This window comes from Panthera pardus, unplaced genomic scaffold (assembly GCF_024362965.1).
Source record: "Panthera pardus isolate Hobbes unplaced genomic scaffold, ASM2436296v1 HiC_scaffold_2, whole genome shotgun sequence".
Lineage (NCBI taxonomy): Eukaryota > Metazoa > Chordata > Mammalia > Carnivora > Felidae > Panthera > Panthera pardus.
Window position 1 is genome coordinate 32933345 of NW_026526765.1, and position 16592 is coordinate 32949936.

Sequence of the window (16592 nt, forward strand, 5' to 3'; positions counted from 1 at the left end):
ATGATTGTGAAGCCAGTGATTGTGTCATGGCCAGAAACAAACAAATCTGATGCTAGATTATTAGCTTTATGAAGGCAGGATATGTAACTTGTATCTTGTTAAATCCCTAGCAGCATACAACATACTTCGTTAAATATAGGCACTCCATAGATGCTGTTTTTGAATTAATGAGTGAATGGAATTTCTGATGGAAATGGTACAGAAACAGAGCAGTATTTTGTAGAATATTGTCCGAAGTCCATTAGAGAGAGATTGCCAATTTTTTTTTTTTTCAAATCATGAATTCTGACTTGCTTCCCATAAGTATACATGTTTCTCTTTTTTCTCTTTGCTGTTTTCTCAAGCAGAAGAGTTGAGGTAATGAATGTAACTGAGAAAGACTAGAGATGGAAAACCAAAGAACATTTAATACTTGTATGGTTTCAAGGTTAAAGGTGGTTCTTTAAAACTTTCAAATAATAAAAATATCTAATTGGATATATGCTAATGGTATGCAAACGATATGCACATTTTCTTGGGAAAATTCTGGTGGGACTTCATCAGACCAGAGAGATAAGTGGCAGCTATGGAAAGTTTAGTTTTGACAGCAGCCTGGGCTTTTTAGGACTCTGTTTATAAGGCTGATTCATTTTATGTTGTCACATTGCTTTGAGGGCAGGAGTGGAGGATGGGAACTGTTTTGGTCTTCAGTCTTTTATTGGTCAATTACATGCCAGGCACTGTGGGACATGTCTTTCAGGGCATCCTAGGAGTGAACTTACCTCTTCCTCTTTGTCCTCTAATGTGAAAAAGCAGAGCATGTGTATTAACACTATTCGAAGTTGTCTTTTTTAAAAAAAGGTGGCTTAGGAAAGCAATGACCTTTGTATTCTGTTTTCTTCTATCTTTAGAAATTGCCTGTGTTCTACCTGCCTTGATGGATGGCATACAGAGTCATCCCCACAAACCTTTCTATGCAATTGGTGAGAAAGTGACCATTTCCTGTTCGGGTGGCATGTCCTTAAAAGGTCCTTCAACATTTCTCTGTGGATCCAGCCTTAAGTGGAGTCCTGATATGAAGAATGTTCAGTGTGTGCAGAAAGGTGAGTAGCTTGTAGGTCTGTCCAAGGACACCAGCACTCAGGTGAGTGAGAGTCCTTGTGGCGGTCCTTTATGGCACTGGATGGCCATAACTGTGAGTTATTTCCTCTGTCCTTGTCCCCCTACAAGAAGGTCGGTTCATAGATGGGGTAACAGACTTTGTTTGACGTGGCATAGATAGATTCATGGAAAGCAAGGAAAAGCAAGAAGAGCCCTGTGGTTCTGAAACTAACTTAAATCCTTATCAAAGATTAGCTTTGTATCTGTTTTGGTGCCAAGAAAATAAAGGATTTTCAAAGGATGATTTCTGGCTTTTTTCCTGATTTTTTTAATGTACTTTTATTAAGTACAGAGTTTAAAAACATTCTGTATGTTTCCTTTCTGGGTTTTCAGAGGGTTTATTGGCATTATTGAAATAGAAAACTTCAAAGCATTTACATTTAACACTGCAGAGCAGAAGTTATTTAAAGCAAAGTGTTGTGGCTTGTGAAGCCGTTTTTAAGAGTGGAAATCCAAAAATCCAGTATTTTGAACATCAGGCAAATTAAAATGGTCTTTAAAGAAGCTATGGTAAGAAGAGATTTAAAAAGCCAAACTATTTCTTTTTAGATATATTTAAGGTGGGATGGATTTATTTTTTAAATAACCTCCTATTTGTTCTTTACTTACATTTTTTAAAATAAATGGAAAATATATGTTTGTGACAATTAAAAAACAGGAAAGAAGGAAAACTCACTTGCATTCAATTTTGTATGGTATTCTTATTTTTCTAGCGTATGACTTTATTTTTTATTAATTTTTTTAATGTTTATTTATTATTGAGAGACAGAGCATGAGCATGGGAGGGGCAGAGAGGGGAAGACACAGAATCTGAAGCAGGCTCCAGGTTCTGAGCTGTCAGCACAGAGTCCGACGTGGGGCTTGAACTCACAAACCGTGAGATCATGACCAGAGCCGAAGTTGCACGCTTAACCGATTGAGCCACCCAGGCGCCCCTCCAGTGTATGACTTGTATTTAATTCAATGCTGAAGTTTGCCTTTTACAGTGAGTATGAAGTACTAGATTTCGTGAGTGATACCATCAGATGGATCAGATGGTCACAACTTAAGAGAGGGCAGGCTGCACAGAGCCATCTGTGGCTGATGGTGGGCATGGGCTGTGGTACGAAACCTAGATGCTGATGACAGAAAACAGGAGGGCAGCATGGCCAATGGTGTGCCTGCTGTGCTGGTTCCCACGTGCTCGTGCTCGTTAGCAGTCAGAGGTCCAGGGCAGGGACAAGTGCTTTGTTTTTTACTGCGCTGAAGCATAAATAGGAATTTATCAGGCATGTTTGAAGTAATGGACCTCTACCAGGAATTCTAAAATTAAAGAGAACAATGTACACTTGATGAGGTTGCTCTTTTATTCCGAATGAGATATTATATACTTATCTTTCTAAAATGTCTCCTTCATTCGTTTTGTAGCACAATTCAGTATGTATTTTCTCCTACACAGTAGCAAATTCTATTAAAGTTTTAATTAAGGGTATTTTTCAGGCCTGTGTGTTTTTCAGAAGTCATGATGAATATTAATAGTAACTACCCTTAAAATATGTCTATCACAAATAACAAACTCCAGGTTTGTCAGCCTCCGAGGTTGAGCTTTTTCAATACCTGATGTATCGGTATTTAGTCTTTTTTTTTTTTATTGTGGTAAAATAAACATAACATAAAATTTACCATTTTAGCTATTTTTAAATGTACAGTTCAATGCATTAAGTACATTCCCATTATCGTGCAACCAACATCACCATCCATCTCCAGGACTTTCTCATCTTCCCAACTGAAACCCTGTGCTCATTAAACACTAACCACTGATTTGTCCCTCCCTCCATCAGTATGTAGTTTTGACATAAAGATATAGGAAATTAAGAAAGCTGTGTTCTTAAACGCAAAGGTCTTCGGTCTAGCTGATTCTACCTGTGATTTTTCATAAAGAAATTGTAATAACTTCTAGAAAACATTTAAAATCTAAACTGTCATTCTTATGAATGATTAACAAATAAACTTTAAAAAAATATCATTTCCAGTTTTATTGGGAAATAATTGACATACATCACTGTAGAAGTTCAAGGTATACAGTGTGATGGTTTGATTTGCATCTACTGTGAAATGATGACCACGGTAGGTCTGCTTAACATCTGTCATCTCACAAAAGCACAATTAAAAAAAAAAAGAGGGGTGCTGGAATGGCTCAGTCGGTTAAGCGTCCGACTTTGCTTAAGTCATGATCTCATGGTTCATGAGTTCGAGCCCCATGTTAGGCTCTGTGCTGACAGCTCAGAGCCTGGAGCCTGCTTCAGAGTCTGTGTCTCCCTCCCTCTCTCTCTGCCCCTCCCCTGCTCATGCTCTGTCTCTCAAAAATAAATAAACGTTAAAAAAAAAAAAAAAAAAAGCAAATTTCTCCTTGTGATGAGAACTCTTATGATCCACTCTTCCAACACTCTACCTGTATATCATTGAGCAGCATCAACCACATTACATCCCCAATACTCATCTCTCTTATAACTGGAATTTTGTACTCTTCGGCCACCTTCTTCCATCATCCACTTCTTCCCCCACTCTTCCCCCCCCCCCCCCGCCCTCATCTCTAGCAAATAAACGTCTAGGCACAATGAAGAGCTCATTTGCATGGCTTTATCATAGAACTTTAGTTTTGGTACATTTAGATTAGACTTTTCTTAACCCCAACACTATTGGAAGTTTGGGCCCGGGAGCTCTTCGTTGTGGGAGTCTGTCTTGTGCGTTGTAAGATATTTAGACATTGCCAAATTGCCCCTGCTTGAGAAGCACTGATCTAGATAACACCACCTTAAAAAACATTTTATTTTGGAATAATTTTAGATTTTGGAAACGTTGCAAATAGAGTTTCTATATGCCCTTTACCATGTTCTCATAATATTAACATCTTATATAACTTGACATAATTTAGTGAGTTGACTAAGACATTAATATTAGTGCAATACTATTGACTAAACTACAGACTTTATTTATATATCACCAGTTTTTCCACGAATGTCTTTTCTTTTAATGTTTATTTATTTTGAGAGAGAGAGAAAGCACAAGTGAGGGAGGGGCAGAGAGAGAAAGAGGGAGAGACAGAGAATCCCAAACAGACTCAGTGCTGTCCGCACACAGCCCAATGTGGGACTTGAACCCAGAAACTGTGAGATCATGACCTGAGATAAAACCAAGAGTCGGATGCTTAACCAACTGAGCCACTGAGGCACCCCTTCACTGATGTTGTTTTAATGGTCTAGGATCCAATTCAGGATACTACATTGCATTTAGGATACTACTATTCTAAAGGGGAGTATTTAAAGAATGAGTACTTATTATACACATTGCTGAACCTGGCAGGCTACAGTTCACGTTGTTACCATTTTTACAAGTTACGAATTGTCCCCGAGATTTTACTGTCTTATCTAAAGCTCTTAGGTTTTCCAAAGTGAGGAAATATTGCATAGTTTGTGCATCCATAAAAATATGCTTTTCAGATAAACTGCCTTTATAAATATATCCAACAGAGCACTAGTTTTATGATGGGAAAGTATATATATCATTGAATTCCATTGTCATGAAGCAGGAAGGAGGTGGGAATAACAGGATGTTTTAGGTTAGTCACCTTGTAATCAGGTATAGCTGAGGAGACGACAGTTAAATTAAGCTCTTGTAAGCTGGCCTAAGGTGTTTTCCTGTCAAAGTTGGAATGATGGTTGACTTTTGATCCATTTGTAGAAAACACAAAACAATGGAAAAGGTTTAATTAATGTAAGTACCTCTAGATATTTACTCACCGTTGAAAGGAGACCAATTAGACACTTACATGTGAGAGGTTGTTAACAGATCTTGGGGTACAAGGGAGTTCTCCATGTGGAGATCACATTATGGCGCTTTCTGCCCCACTGTAGACAGAGGGGGCAACATGCAGTCCAAACAACAAACAGTTTATAAGCACCGACTGCTTGATGAAAGGGAGCCTGCTCCACTGGCCTTGAATTCAGACAAACATGGACTTAAATCCTGCCTTGACCAATTTGTTAAATGTGTGAACTAGCACTAGTTTCTTAACTTTTCTGACCCTTAATTTCTTTTTATTTAAAAAAAAATTTTTTTTTTACGTTTATTTATTTTTGAGACAGAGAGAGACAGAGCATGAACGGGGGAGGGGCAGAGAGGGAGACACAGAATCGGAAGCAGGCTCCAGGCTCTGAGCCATCAGCCCAGAGCCCGACACGGGGCTCGAACTCACGGACCACGAGATCGTGACCTGAGCTGAAGTCGGACGCCCAACCGACTGAGCCATCCAGGCACCCCATCTGACCCTTAATTTCTTTAACTCTGAAGTGGGCATTTGTTAAGGGGGATTAAATATCACAACAGCCACTGTTCCCACAGTAGTAAATGCTCAAGATATGGTACCATTGAAATTATTTGTAGGCTTCTCCTAGGAACACTGTTGTTTGTAAAATGCTTTACAGCTTTTTTTTTTTTTTTTTTTTTTTTTTACTGTACAAATTTGTAGCAGTTGAGAATATTACAGAACCTGGTTTAACAATTAAAATAATAGTTTGTTTACCACAAAGAAGCTCTTCTAATGATTGCATCTCCCTTATCCTTTTTTTTTTTTTTTTTTTAGAAACTACTTTAACCCTGGCAGTGCCTGAATGTCAGCCCTGGGAGAAACTGAAGAATTCAAGATGTGTTTGTAAAATGCCTTATGAATGTGGGTAAGCTCTGTCTTTGTTCACCTCTCTCTGGTTTGCTTTATTCAAGATAAAAAATGTTTTGGTAGATGCTAGTGTCTCTGTTTGATCCAGGGTGTTGCTTACCAAGGGTTAAAGATTTTTGCTTGCATTTTAATCTGGCCCATCTGCTGTCTGTTATTTGCCTGGGTCTCTGGGGCTGACACCAGTGGTGTTGAGCAGTGTTGTACTCTGTCTAGAGAAAGGCTGAAGGACTTGGGCACTGCTAGTTTTCTATATAAAATGGGGCAACGTGAAAACTTGAGGATTTAGAGCTTACAAAGATTAGGACTGAAATTCCCTTGAAAGATACACTTTTAAAAAAAAAGTTTATTTCTTTATTTTGAGAGAGACAGAGACAGCACGAGCAGGGGAGGGGCAGAGAGAGAGGCAGAGAGAGAATCCCAAGCAGGCTCTGTGCTGTCAGCACAGAGCCCAATGCGGGGCTGGAACTCATGAAACCGTGAGATCGTGACCTGAGCTGAAACCAAGAGTCCATGCTTAACCGACTGAGCCACCCAGCTGTCCAAAGATACACTCTTAATGCAGTACCACTAGAGATACTGGTTTCTGAAATGTCCGTGGCTCTAGATGTGCATTACGAGAATTCCACCCAACCTGAAATCACTCCACTGTGGGTGGATATCTGAAGTAGGTACTAGATGTCTATGTTATGGTCCTAGTTGGACAGATTGTATGATTGCATTAAGACAAGAGGAGGTTTCCTAGGGGGACTGTTTATAGAAGTGTGGGCAGAGTGAAAGAAACTGCATGCCACAAGGCAGTACTCCCAGACTGCAAACAACCAGGGTACAAATCCATGCCCAGGCCTGCAGAGTGACAAGAGGAGCTTTTTTTTTTTTTAAGTTTTATTTATTTATTTATTTATTTATTTTGAGAGAGAGAGAGAGAGAGAGAGAGAGAGGCAGGTTGTGTGAGCAAGGGAGGGGCAGAGAGAGAGAGAGAGAGAATCCCAAGCACTGATACTGCAGAGCCCACTGTGGGGCTCAAACCCATGGAACAGCAAGACCATGACCTGAGCTGAGATCAAGAGTCAGAGGCTCACAGGAAGAGGTGCTCCACAGGAAGAGCTTTTATGCAAAGCTGGAGACAGAGGAAGATTCTGAACAGATGACAGCCAAGGAAGAGTGGAGTCCCTCATTTTAGGGACCTCAGAGACTGCCCTGGAGTGAGCCAGGGCAGTAAACATCCCTTAAATCTCCTGCCATTGCTCAAATTCACCTGAAGCTAGAGGACAAGGAAGTCTATGGATATAGCTCATAGTTTCAGCCTTCCCGGCAGCGGGGGGGGGAAGAGTGGAGAACCAATCTGGAGACACAAATGGGAGATATCTAGGCTAAGGCGTTTATTGGTCATCTTTAAGGCTAAGAATCAAAACACAAATTTACTGACCAGTTACAGTTGGCCCTTGAACAACATGGGGGGTTAGGGGTGCTAATCCCCTCACATAGTCAAAAATCCACATATAACTTTTGACTTCTCCAAAACTTAACTACTGAGAGCCTACTGTTGACTGTTACCAATAACATATGTTACCAATAACATAAATATTTTCTATGTTATATGTATTATTTACCGTATTATTATAATAAAGTAACTAGAGAGAAGAAAATGCTATTAAGAAAATCATAAGGAAGAGAAAATACATTTATAGTACTATACTATATCCAAAAAACCCAGGGGCACCTGGGCGGCTCAGTAGGTTAAGCGTTCAATTCTTGGTTTCAGCTCAGGTCATGATCTCGCAGTTCATGGGATTGAGTTCTACTTCGAGAGCCTGCTGGGGATTCTCTCTCTCCCTCTCTCCCTGCTCCTCCCTTGCTCAAGTGTGTGCGCACTCTCTACATAAATAAATAAACATTAAAAAAAAAAATCTATGTATAAGTGGACCCATGCATGCAGTTAAAACCAATGTTGCTCACAGATCAACTATACTTGGCTTTCAATTATTATTGTCGGCAAAACACATATCCAAATCCTTGACGACTCACAGGGAGTAATGGTGATTCTGGTGGCATCTTATAATATGTAACTTCTTGTGAGAAAAAAATATAGCTAAATAGTGTAAATGGCAGTGGTGGTCAGCCCAGAATATTCTGACTGTGGTGTTATTTTTTATTAATCATTGTTGACTTTGATTCACTTTCATCCTCTTTCCAACTTTTCTGATTCATTTAGTTTATCTGCAGCCTGCTGTTTAGAGACTTGGTGTGAGCTTTCTATCAGATACTGATAACAAGGTGGCTTTACAAGGTCTCTGCCCTTCAAGCTGTTCTGAGTAGTTCGATTTAAGGTTTAAATAAACAGATAAAAGAAAGATATAAGGATTTGTTTTTGTGATGTAAACAACTCCAAGTAAATTTAGCTCTTGGCCATTGAAGAAAGTATTAGAGCTAAACATACACAAAAATAAATACAGACTCCGTCTACTATACAAAAATACTTTGTTGTCTAAGGTTTCACTACAGTAATGCTTTCCTTATCCATCAACATTCAGAAATGTCCTTGTTTTTATTAGTGACATTTCTACAAAGCTGAATCTCACCATTTGAGTACCAATGCTTAAGGAAAAAAAGTAATAATTTTTCTAGAACTATTTCTAAACTATTTTGTAAACACAGATACTTTAAAAAATCCTATTGAAAAATACAGTTTCATCTTCCCTTGAGGCATCGGTCATGAAGTGTTGCACAATGCCGTGTTATGGACAGGAAGTCTCCAGGCTACCGGACTGGGACGAGCTAACTTCTCCTGCCTTCAATGGTCCCACACGACTGCCATCTCTGAATGTGTGATCTTTGCTGATTTTCTGTCTCCTTCCTGCTTGTCAACCCACCCGCGTCCCCAGCAGACCTTGCCTTCTCTTCTAAGTTGCTGTATCTGATCTGCTCTAGATGAAACAAGATCAACACTAGATATCTCAGCTTGTAAAAATTGGGAACAAATACAGAGTAAAATTTGTTCATCTTGAAGATCTGAGGAGGGTGAGCCCCAGCAATGAAGGAGATTTGAGTGTTTGCTCCATCTTTTTCCTGTGGGTGGTGACATCTGAGGCACTGAGCTCCCAGCCTCGCCTTTCACTTCACATCCTCCACTTGTAAGAAGGAAAGTCTTCTAAATAATGTAATTTAAAAAATTTGTTTCAGATCCTCCTTGGATGTATGCGCGCGAGATGAGAGAAGCAAAAGGATACTGCCTCTGACAGTTTGCAAGCTGCACGTTCTCCACTGTCAGGGTAGAAATTACACTCTTGCTGATAGGGAGAGCTGCACTCTGCCTGTCCCAGCCCAGAAAGCCTGTGGTGCCTGTCCGCTCTGGGGAAAATGCGATGGTAAGGGGCATTGTGTATTTGTAACTATAACAGTGCTAAGGTAGTAGTACTGAGGTCTTTTATTTTATTTTATTTTTAAATGTTTATTTATTTTTGAGAGAAACAGAGACAGACTGTGAGCGGGTTAGGGGCAGAGAGAGAGGGAGACAAAGAATCCAAAGCAGGCTCCAGGCTCCGAGCTGTCAGCACAGAGCCCAATGCGGGGCTCGAACTCAACGAGCTGTGAGATCATGACCTGAGCTGAAGTCGGAGGCTCAATCGACTGAGCCACCCAGGTGCCCCAGTACTGAGGCCTTTTAAACGGTAGTTTCTAGTTTAGCAGCAGATCCCTGAGGACATGAAAGTCTCAGGCTGGTTTGAGAGTGAACTGTCCTTATCCACAGTCCTCCTTGGGGAATGGGGTAGGTCAAGTATCTAAGAAGACAAGGAGACATTCTTGATGGTTTGAATGTCCTTCCAAACACTGGTGATTCTCATTCCACCTTCATGATTTTTGCTCTGTCCTCCTATTATCCATATAATGAACTCATTAAAAAAATAGACTCACAGGGGTGCCTGGGTGGCTTAGTCAGTTAAGAGTCTGACTTCAGCTCAGGTCATGATCTCACAGTTTGTGAGTTCGAGCCCCACATCGGGCTCTCTGCAGACAGCTCAGAACCTGGATCCTGCTTCAGATTCTGTGTCTCCCTCTCTCTCTGCCCCTCCCCACCCCTCTCAAAAATAAGTAAACATTAAAAACATTTTAAAAAATGGACTCACATAAAAATAACTTTTTTAAAAAAGGAAATTTTATCATTTCTTAAAAAGAAGCATCACTTGCCATAAATATTAGATGACCACAAAAATACATGTAATGAAACAAAATAAGGTTGTAGATTCTAGCCAGATGCTGCTGGCAGCTTGAGGGATGCTGCTTCTTTGGGATAAAGGGAGTTCAGCAAGTGTTAGGGGGTGTTAAAAGCATGTCAGTGCCAAGGTGACACTTTCTTCTAGAAGTAATAAAAAGAATTTGAAGAGAATAAAAAAAGGAGTTACTCTTTCAAGTTGTGGCTCAAGATTGGCCGGTCAACTGTGTCCATATAGCACTTACCATGATCTTGAACAGCACCCCTGGCATGGCCTACCTCCCACAGTTTCAGGTATATTATCAAGGGGGAAAGCCTGGCTGGCTGCAGCCAAGTCGCTGCCTCAGTTTCCCCATCTGTAAATTTGGGAGCCGGACTATGTGATCTGTGAGATCTCTGCCAGCAACTCAGGTCCTCCTCATGGCCTGTGCCAGCCAGGCCCCTGCGCTCTCGCTCCTGGACTGTTGGCCACCCAGGCGATGACATACTGAACTCTAAACCATTGGGTTGGGTTAGGATCGCCGGTCACCAGTGAGCTTGTCACTCCTTTTGGAGACACCTGGCTGGTGCATTCCAGCCTGACACCTAAGCGCACACTGTGAATTCTCCCCCAACTCATTTCTGGCTTTTTTTTTTTTTTTTTTAATTTTCTTTAATGTTTATTTTTGAGAGAGAGACAGACAGACTGTGAGCAGGGGAGGGGCAGAGAGAGAGGGAGACACAGAATCTGAAGCAGGTTCCAGGCTCTGAGCAGGCAGCACAGAGCCCAATGCAGGGCTTGTACTCAGGAACTGTGAAATCATGACCTGAGCCGAAGTTGGCACTTAATCCCACCCAGGCGCCCCAGACTTGTTCTCCGCGCCCCCCCCCCCCCCCCCGCACTGTCCCGGCACCCCATATGTGGTCTTCTGTGTTTTACGCTCTCTCTCTTAAAGTAAGTTGAATTCTTTTCTTTGTCTGTTTGAGCCTTGAGTCAACTTGGCCTTTGTTGAGGTCTCCTTATCTGGTCAGGGGTTGAGGGCTTACTCAGCTTCTGGCTCCCCTAGCCAGCAGCCCAGAGGAGGGAGAGAGAGAGGGAGTGCCCCTGATTTGGAGAGGGCTGGCCCATGCACCCCCCTCCCCCTCCCCCGGCGGCCTGGCACCAGCCTAGAACTCTCCTCATGCTGAGTGGAGCGCAATGCTGGACTTCCCTGGCCCTCCCCCTCTCCCAGGGCGGTCAGTTGATGCCTCCAGGCAGGAGCTTGGAGAGATCTCCGCAGGGCATCGGGACTTTGGAGGTAATGTGACTTCACTCTCCCACCTCCTCCATGTGCCGTTAAGCCTCTGCCGCTCTTCTTTCCAGCCCAGAGCAGCAAATGTGTCTGCAGAGAAACATCGGAGTGCGAGGAAGGCGGCCTTAGCGTCTGCGTGGAAGTGAACGGTGTGGAGCAGACGATGACCGAGTGTGCGGCCGGCGCGCTCAGGTGCCGAGGGCAGGGCGTCACGGTCACCAGCACGCGGCCCTGCGGAGCGGGGACCCCGTAGGCTCCCGTGGCCCTTGGCTGGTTCCGAATCCCACAGCTGCCGTGGCTGAGGTAAAACGTGCATACGGTCACTTCTCCCAACTGCCAGCCACCAGTAGAAGCACCGACCTGCGTTCTGCCAAACCCGAACCGAGATGCTCCTGTTCTTCCTATTTAAAATGCCAGTCAGGATGAACAGTACGCATGAACCTTTGCATGAGCTGTGTGTTCCTGGACAAATTGCTGACACGCCTGGACCTTGACTTTTTAATCTGAAAATGAGAGGATTAGACCGGAGAACCTGGGATACTCCCTTCAGCCCTATGATTCTTTTAAGTATGATGGACTCCACCCATGGGCCGGAAACACTGTACAAAAGGATTAGGAAAACGGTAAGATTAGAGAGGTTGGCTTCCCTCAGTGAAACTGAATGCAAACGGGACCTTAAATGGAAAAAGACAGATACAAATATCCATCCCAAGGAGTAATCTCTCGCCTGGCCCTGTGGACTCCAGTACCACGTGTAAGGATCCTTAAATCTTACTGGGAAATGGAACCACTGAAATTTCAGAACCAAGTTTATTGTGGTACCTTCTGCCTTCTTGTCGAACAACAAACACAATCCCGTCTTCTCTTTGGGGCTTTTCTTTAGTGTGTGTCAAACACGAGGACTGTAATTTGCCCACTTTCTCCCCTTTTCTTCTGTAGGAAACATCGATTCATGCCTGGGGTGTTGAGTGATCATATATTTGACAGAATAGTTTTCTCTAAAGTGAATACATGCTTGGATTTTTCAGGGGGCCATACAGGTACATCAGCGTGAGACATTGGCCTTCTATTTATTCCTTATTCATCTTTCATCAAAACAAAAAAGTAGCTGTGGGAGATGACATGAGTGGGCTTAAATGGAATTTAAAATATGCTTTTATATACAAATAATATCTGTGTACTTTTCTGATACTGATAAAGACATTTCAGCAAAACCTTAGTTAAAATGACAGTGATTAAAATCTCATTAAAGATACTATCCTTTGGAATTTTTTGATCTGTATCATGTTTAATTTTAAAGAATCTTCCCATGAAGAATGGCTAATGTGTTCTTTTTAAATATATTTTTATTCTTTAAACTACTTTATTGAGGTATGATTGACATGTAAAAAGCTGTACTGATTTAATATGTACAACTGGATGCGTCTGGGGATGAGTATATACCAATCAAGACCATAAACCTATCCATCACCTCCCAAAGTTTTCTCCCACCTCTCTTATTATCTTTCTTATTTCTTATTTATTCTTATTTCTCACTTATTTTTATTAAAAATGTCACCTAAGATCTTTCTTCTTAGAAAATCTTAAGTGTATGTGAAAGGATTGTTAGCTATAGGCACTATAGCACGTAGCTACAGCAATGCTGTGTAGTGGATCTCCAGAACTTATTCATCTTGCATAACTAAACCTTGGCGCTCTTTAAGCATCACCTCCCCGAATGCCCTTCTCCTCAGCCCCTGGCAGCCACCATTCTACATTCTGCTTTATGAATTTTTATTTATTTGAGAGAGAGGAGGGGGGAGAGGAGAGAGAGAGAGAGGGAGAGAGAGAATCCTAAACAGTCTCCACACTCAGTCCAGAGCCCTATGTGGTGCTCAATCCCATGACCTTGGGATCATGGTCTGAGCCAAAATCGAGAGTCAGACACTCAACCGACTGAGCTACCCAGGCGTCCCTTGAATATTTTAGATCATACCTATACGTGAGATCATCTAGTATTTCTTTGTTTGGTTTATTTCATTTAGCGTAGTGTCCACAAGGCCCACCCACATTGTTGTAAATGGCAGGATTTCCTTCCTTTTGAAAGGCTGAATAATATTCCATTGTGTGTATGGAAAATGTACCATAGTTTCGTTATTCATTCATCCCTGGATGAACACTTAGGTTGTTTCTGTATCTTGGCTGTTGGGAATAATGCTGCAATGAACATGGGAGTGCAGCTACCTCTTTGGGATCCTGATTTCAATTCCTCTGGATATTTGCTCAGAAGTGGAATTACTAGATCCCATGGTAGTTTTATTTATAACTTTTTGAGGAACCTCCATGCTGTTTTCCACAATGGCTGTCTCAATGTGTTCCTACTGGAAATCCACGTAGGATCCAGGTCTAGCTTTATATACCACATTGTCCCTTGAGTGAAGAGTCAGATAGAATATATGGAAGTTATAAGGAGGCAGGTTTAAATAGATTGAAAACAATAATGTTCAGAAATGCTTAATTGAGGCCAACTGCATTTGTTAGAGGTTATAAGGGAGTTAATTTCTACCCTGGGTAGGGGGACAGATTTGAAATTGCAGGCCCAGATGCAGATCCAAAAACCAAGTTGAACAAGTAATTTATTTGGGAGGAAGAGATCAGTATCCTTTCAATAACTTCTCCTTTTGTCTTAAGCTAGTATAGGGTTAAATTTCTACTACTTGTGCTCTACCACCCTCCCTTCCTAATTGATACAGAGGATATGGTAAACATTATCGAATGCTATAGGAGAGGTCAAATGAGGTCTGAAGCAAAGAAATGAGCAGATTTGACAACTAAGGTTTGAGAAAGAAGTTTCACCGACTTAGTGAAGGAGAAGTAAGGAGTTAGTGAATAGTTGGTGGAGAAGGAGGGAGCAGGAATGAGGTAGAGAGATGCCATCTTGAAGTATTAAATTTTGTACTTTCTTTCTTTTCTGAACATTCTTACACTCAACCTTTCTTCTAGTTAGAGATGTTCATGATTGCTTATAAGAGAATTAGGATCATTGCAGTGAATCTGCAAGGAGAAAGTAACTTTCAACATTAAGTCTTTTAAAGCGTTTTGAAACTTGAAAATAAGCTCTTGAACATCTAAATAGAAGGCTCAGGGGAAAGATAGGAGGACTGTTTATGCCATGAAAATTGACTGCAAAGAGAAGAGAGGGAGTGTGAGAATTCCTTCCGTTTGCCCTTCCCGCTGCCTTGGACCAGGTGAGGGTCATCTGGGTTAGAGAGGGCTATAGCCTTAGAGGAGAAGGCAGAAAGTGCTGGCATTAAAGCCTCTGGAGGGGGACAGAAGAAGAGGAGGGAATTGGCAGGTGCATTATGTATCCCTAGCCTCAGCGAGGTACATGGGAGCTAAGCCTCATCCTCCACGTCATCACTCACAATTTAAGTGGACACAGCAAGTCACCCAGGCAGAGAAGCTGCATTGGAAGATCTGATCACATTGGAGAGTGTCTTCTTGTGACATTTCCTAATAACTGACCAAATGGTAGTGCTGCCTATCAATGCCCTGAGATTTAGTGAACCTCGTCCAGACTGCTCTGCATATAACCTCCCTCCCTTCCACCAACAATCTGGGACACTTGTAATCTCCTGAAACAGAGGAAGGTTCTTATACTCAGGTGCGGGGTACTGGGAGTGTGGGGTGGCAAGCAGAAGTATCTGACAAATGCACCCCGGACCTCTGAGTTACCTGGCAACTGGCCAGCTAACTGGTTAATTGGATCGAGGACTCCCCTTCAGCTGGGAAGGTCATGACTAATCTCAGCTTCATGTGAGAATTGTGATCCCATTCTGTTGTGAAGTAGTCACTTTGAGCTGCAGGTGCTGGGCAGATGGTGTACCCAGCATTCCCTAAAACAGGTTGTTATGTGCCTTTACCTTTGGGTTAAGATAAATATGTGTATTAAGGAATACTTTTGAACCCCATAGCTTATCATCTGTTCTATATTTTCTCTCTGTGGATACCAAAATTTCTTACTCCCACACACTCACTAACCCACCACAAGCATTTGGGTTATTTCATTTTGTAAAAAAAATGTTCATTTTTGGGGTGCCTGGGTGGCTCAGTCGGTTAAGCAGCTGACTTCAGCTCAGGTCATGATCTCGCGGTTCATGAGTTCAAGTCCCACGTCAGGCTCTGTGCTGACAGCTCAGAGCCTGGAGCCTGTTTCAGATTCTGTGTCTCCCTCTCTCTGACCCTCCCCCATTCATGCTCTGTCTCTCTCTGTCTCAAAAATAAATAAACGTTAAAAAAATTGTTTTTAAATAAATAAATAAATAAAATGTTCATTTTTGAGGGAGAGAGAGGGAGGGAGGGAAGGGGAGAGAGATAGAGAGAGAGAGAATATGAGGGGAGTGGGGCAGAGAGAGAGGAGGGGACAGTGGATCCGAAGCTGGCTCGGTGATGACAGGAGAGAGTCCGACACAGGGCCGGAAATCATGAACCACAAGATCATGACCTGAGCCGAAATCAGATGCTTAGTTAACTGAGCCACCCAGGTGCCCTGGCATTTAGATTATTTCTAAAAGCTAGTGGAAGTGGTCATCATAAACTTGAAGATAAACTAAAATGCTATGTACTTTGGGTACAAAATGAAGTAGGTGTTCAAGTGTACCTGTTCTTTTTCTGAGGTAGGAGAGGGGTGGGAAGGGACAAGACAAGAGAAAAGAGAGAGAGAATCATTTTTAGTACAGGATTAGCAGAAATGAGCAGCCACATTTGCCTTGCTACCTACCAGTCCACTGAGATTTTTCCTTCTGGATGGCCTAAAGTGTATTCAACACTTGTGCTAGAAATGGAATGACCTGTTTCTTTTTCAGAACACCGAGCCAGAAAGCAACCACAGTAGGAGGCAATTTCCGTTAATATCTGAGAAACCAGAGGTATATGCATGCCTTTCAATTACCTTGGTCTTTCAGGCAGCTCACACATTCGGGGACAGGAAAGCTGATGGCATGATAGGAATCCCTGCTGTGACAACCAAAGCACTTACAATTTGTCTTTTTATTTATTCCTGTCAGGCAAAGCTCCAGATTTACACTCAAAACATCAATCATGTAAGGAAATTTGCTTTTCCAAGCCAAGGGTTAACAAGACTGTATAGAAAGACTGTCGTTGTTTGAGAAGAAATGGGCTGATGGTGACTAGATGCGTAGGAGAAGAAAGACAATAAAATGTTATTTTTGATTTACAGGCTGAGGACAATTTCCTGTGAAAGGACAAACATAAAGAA

The 16592-nt window shown here is 41.9% G+C and overlaps 1 protein-coding gene across 2 annotated transcripts in view; it reads left to right on the plus strand.

The window, feature by feature from the left end:
* C7 (complement C7) overlaps positions 1–12603 on the plus strand; it is a 56292-nt gene extending 43689 nt beyond the window's left edge. For both annotated transcript variants that reach the window (XM_019464256.2, XM_019464258.2), the window contains 4 exons: positions 891–1082; positions 5762–5852; positions 9035–9219; positions 11407–12603. In XM_019464256.2, the coding sequence (XP_019319801.2) occupies positions 891–1082; positions 5762–5852; positions 9035–9219; positions 11407–11588 (650 nt within the window). In that variant the 3' untranslated portion in view covers positions 11589–12603. The remainder of the gene's footprint in view (positions 1–890; positions 1083–5761; positions 5853–9034; positions 9220–11406) is intronic.
* The last annotated feature ends 3989 nt before the right edge of the window (positions 12604–16592 follow it).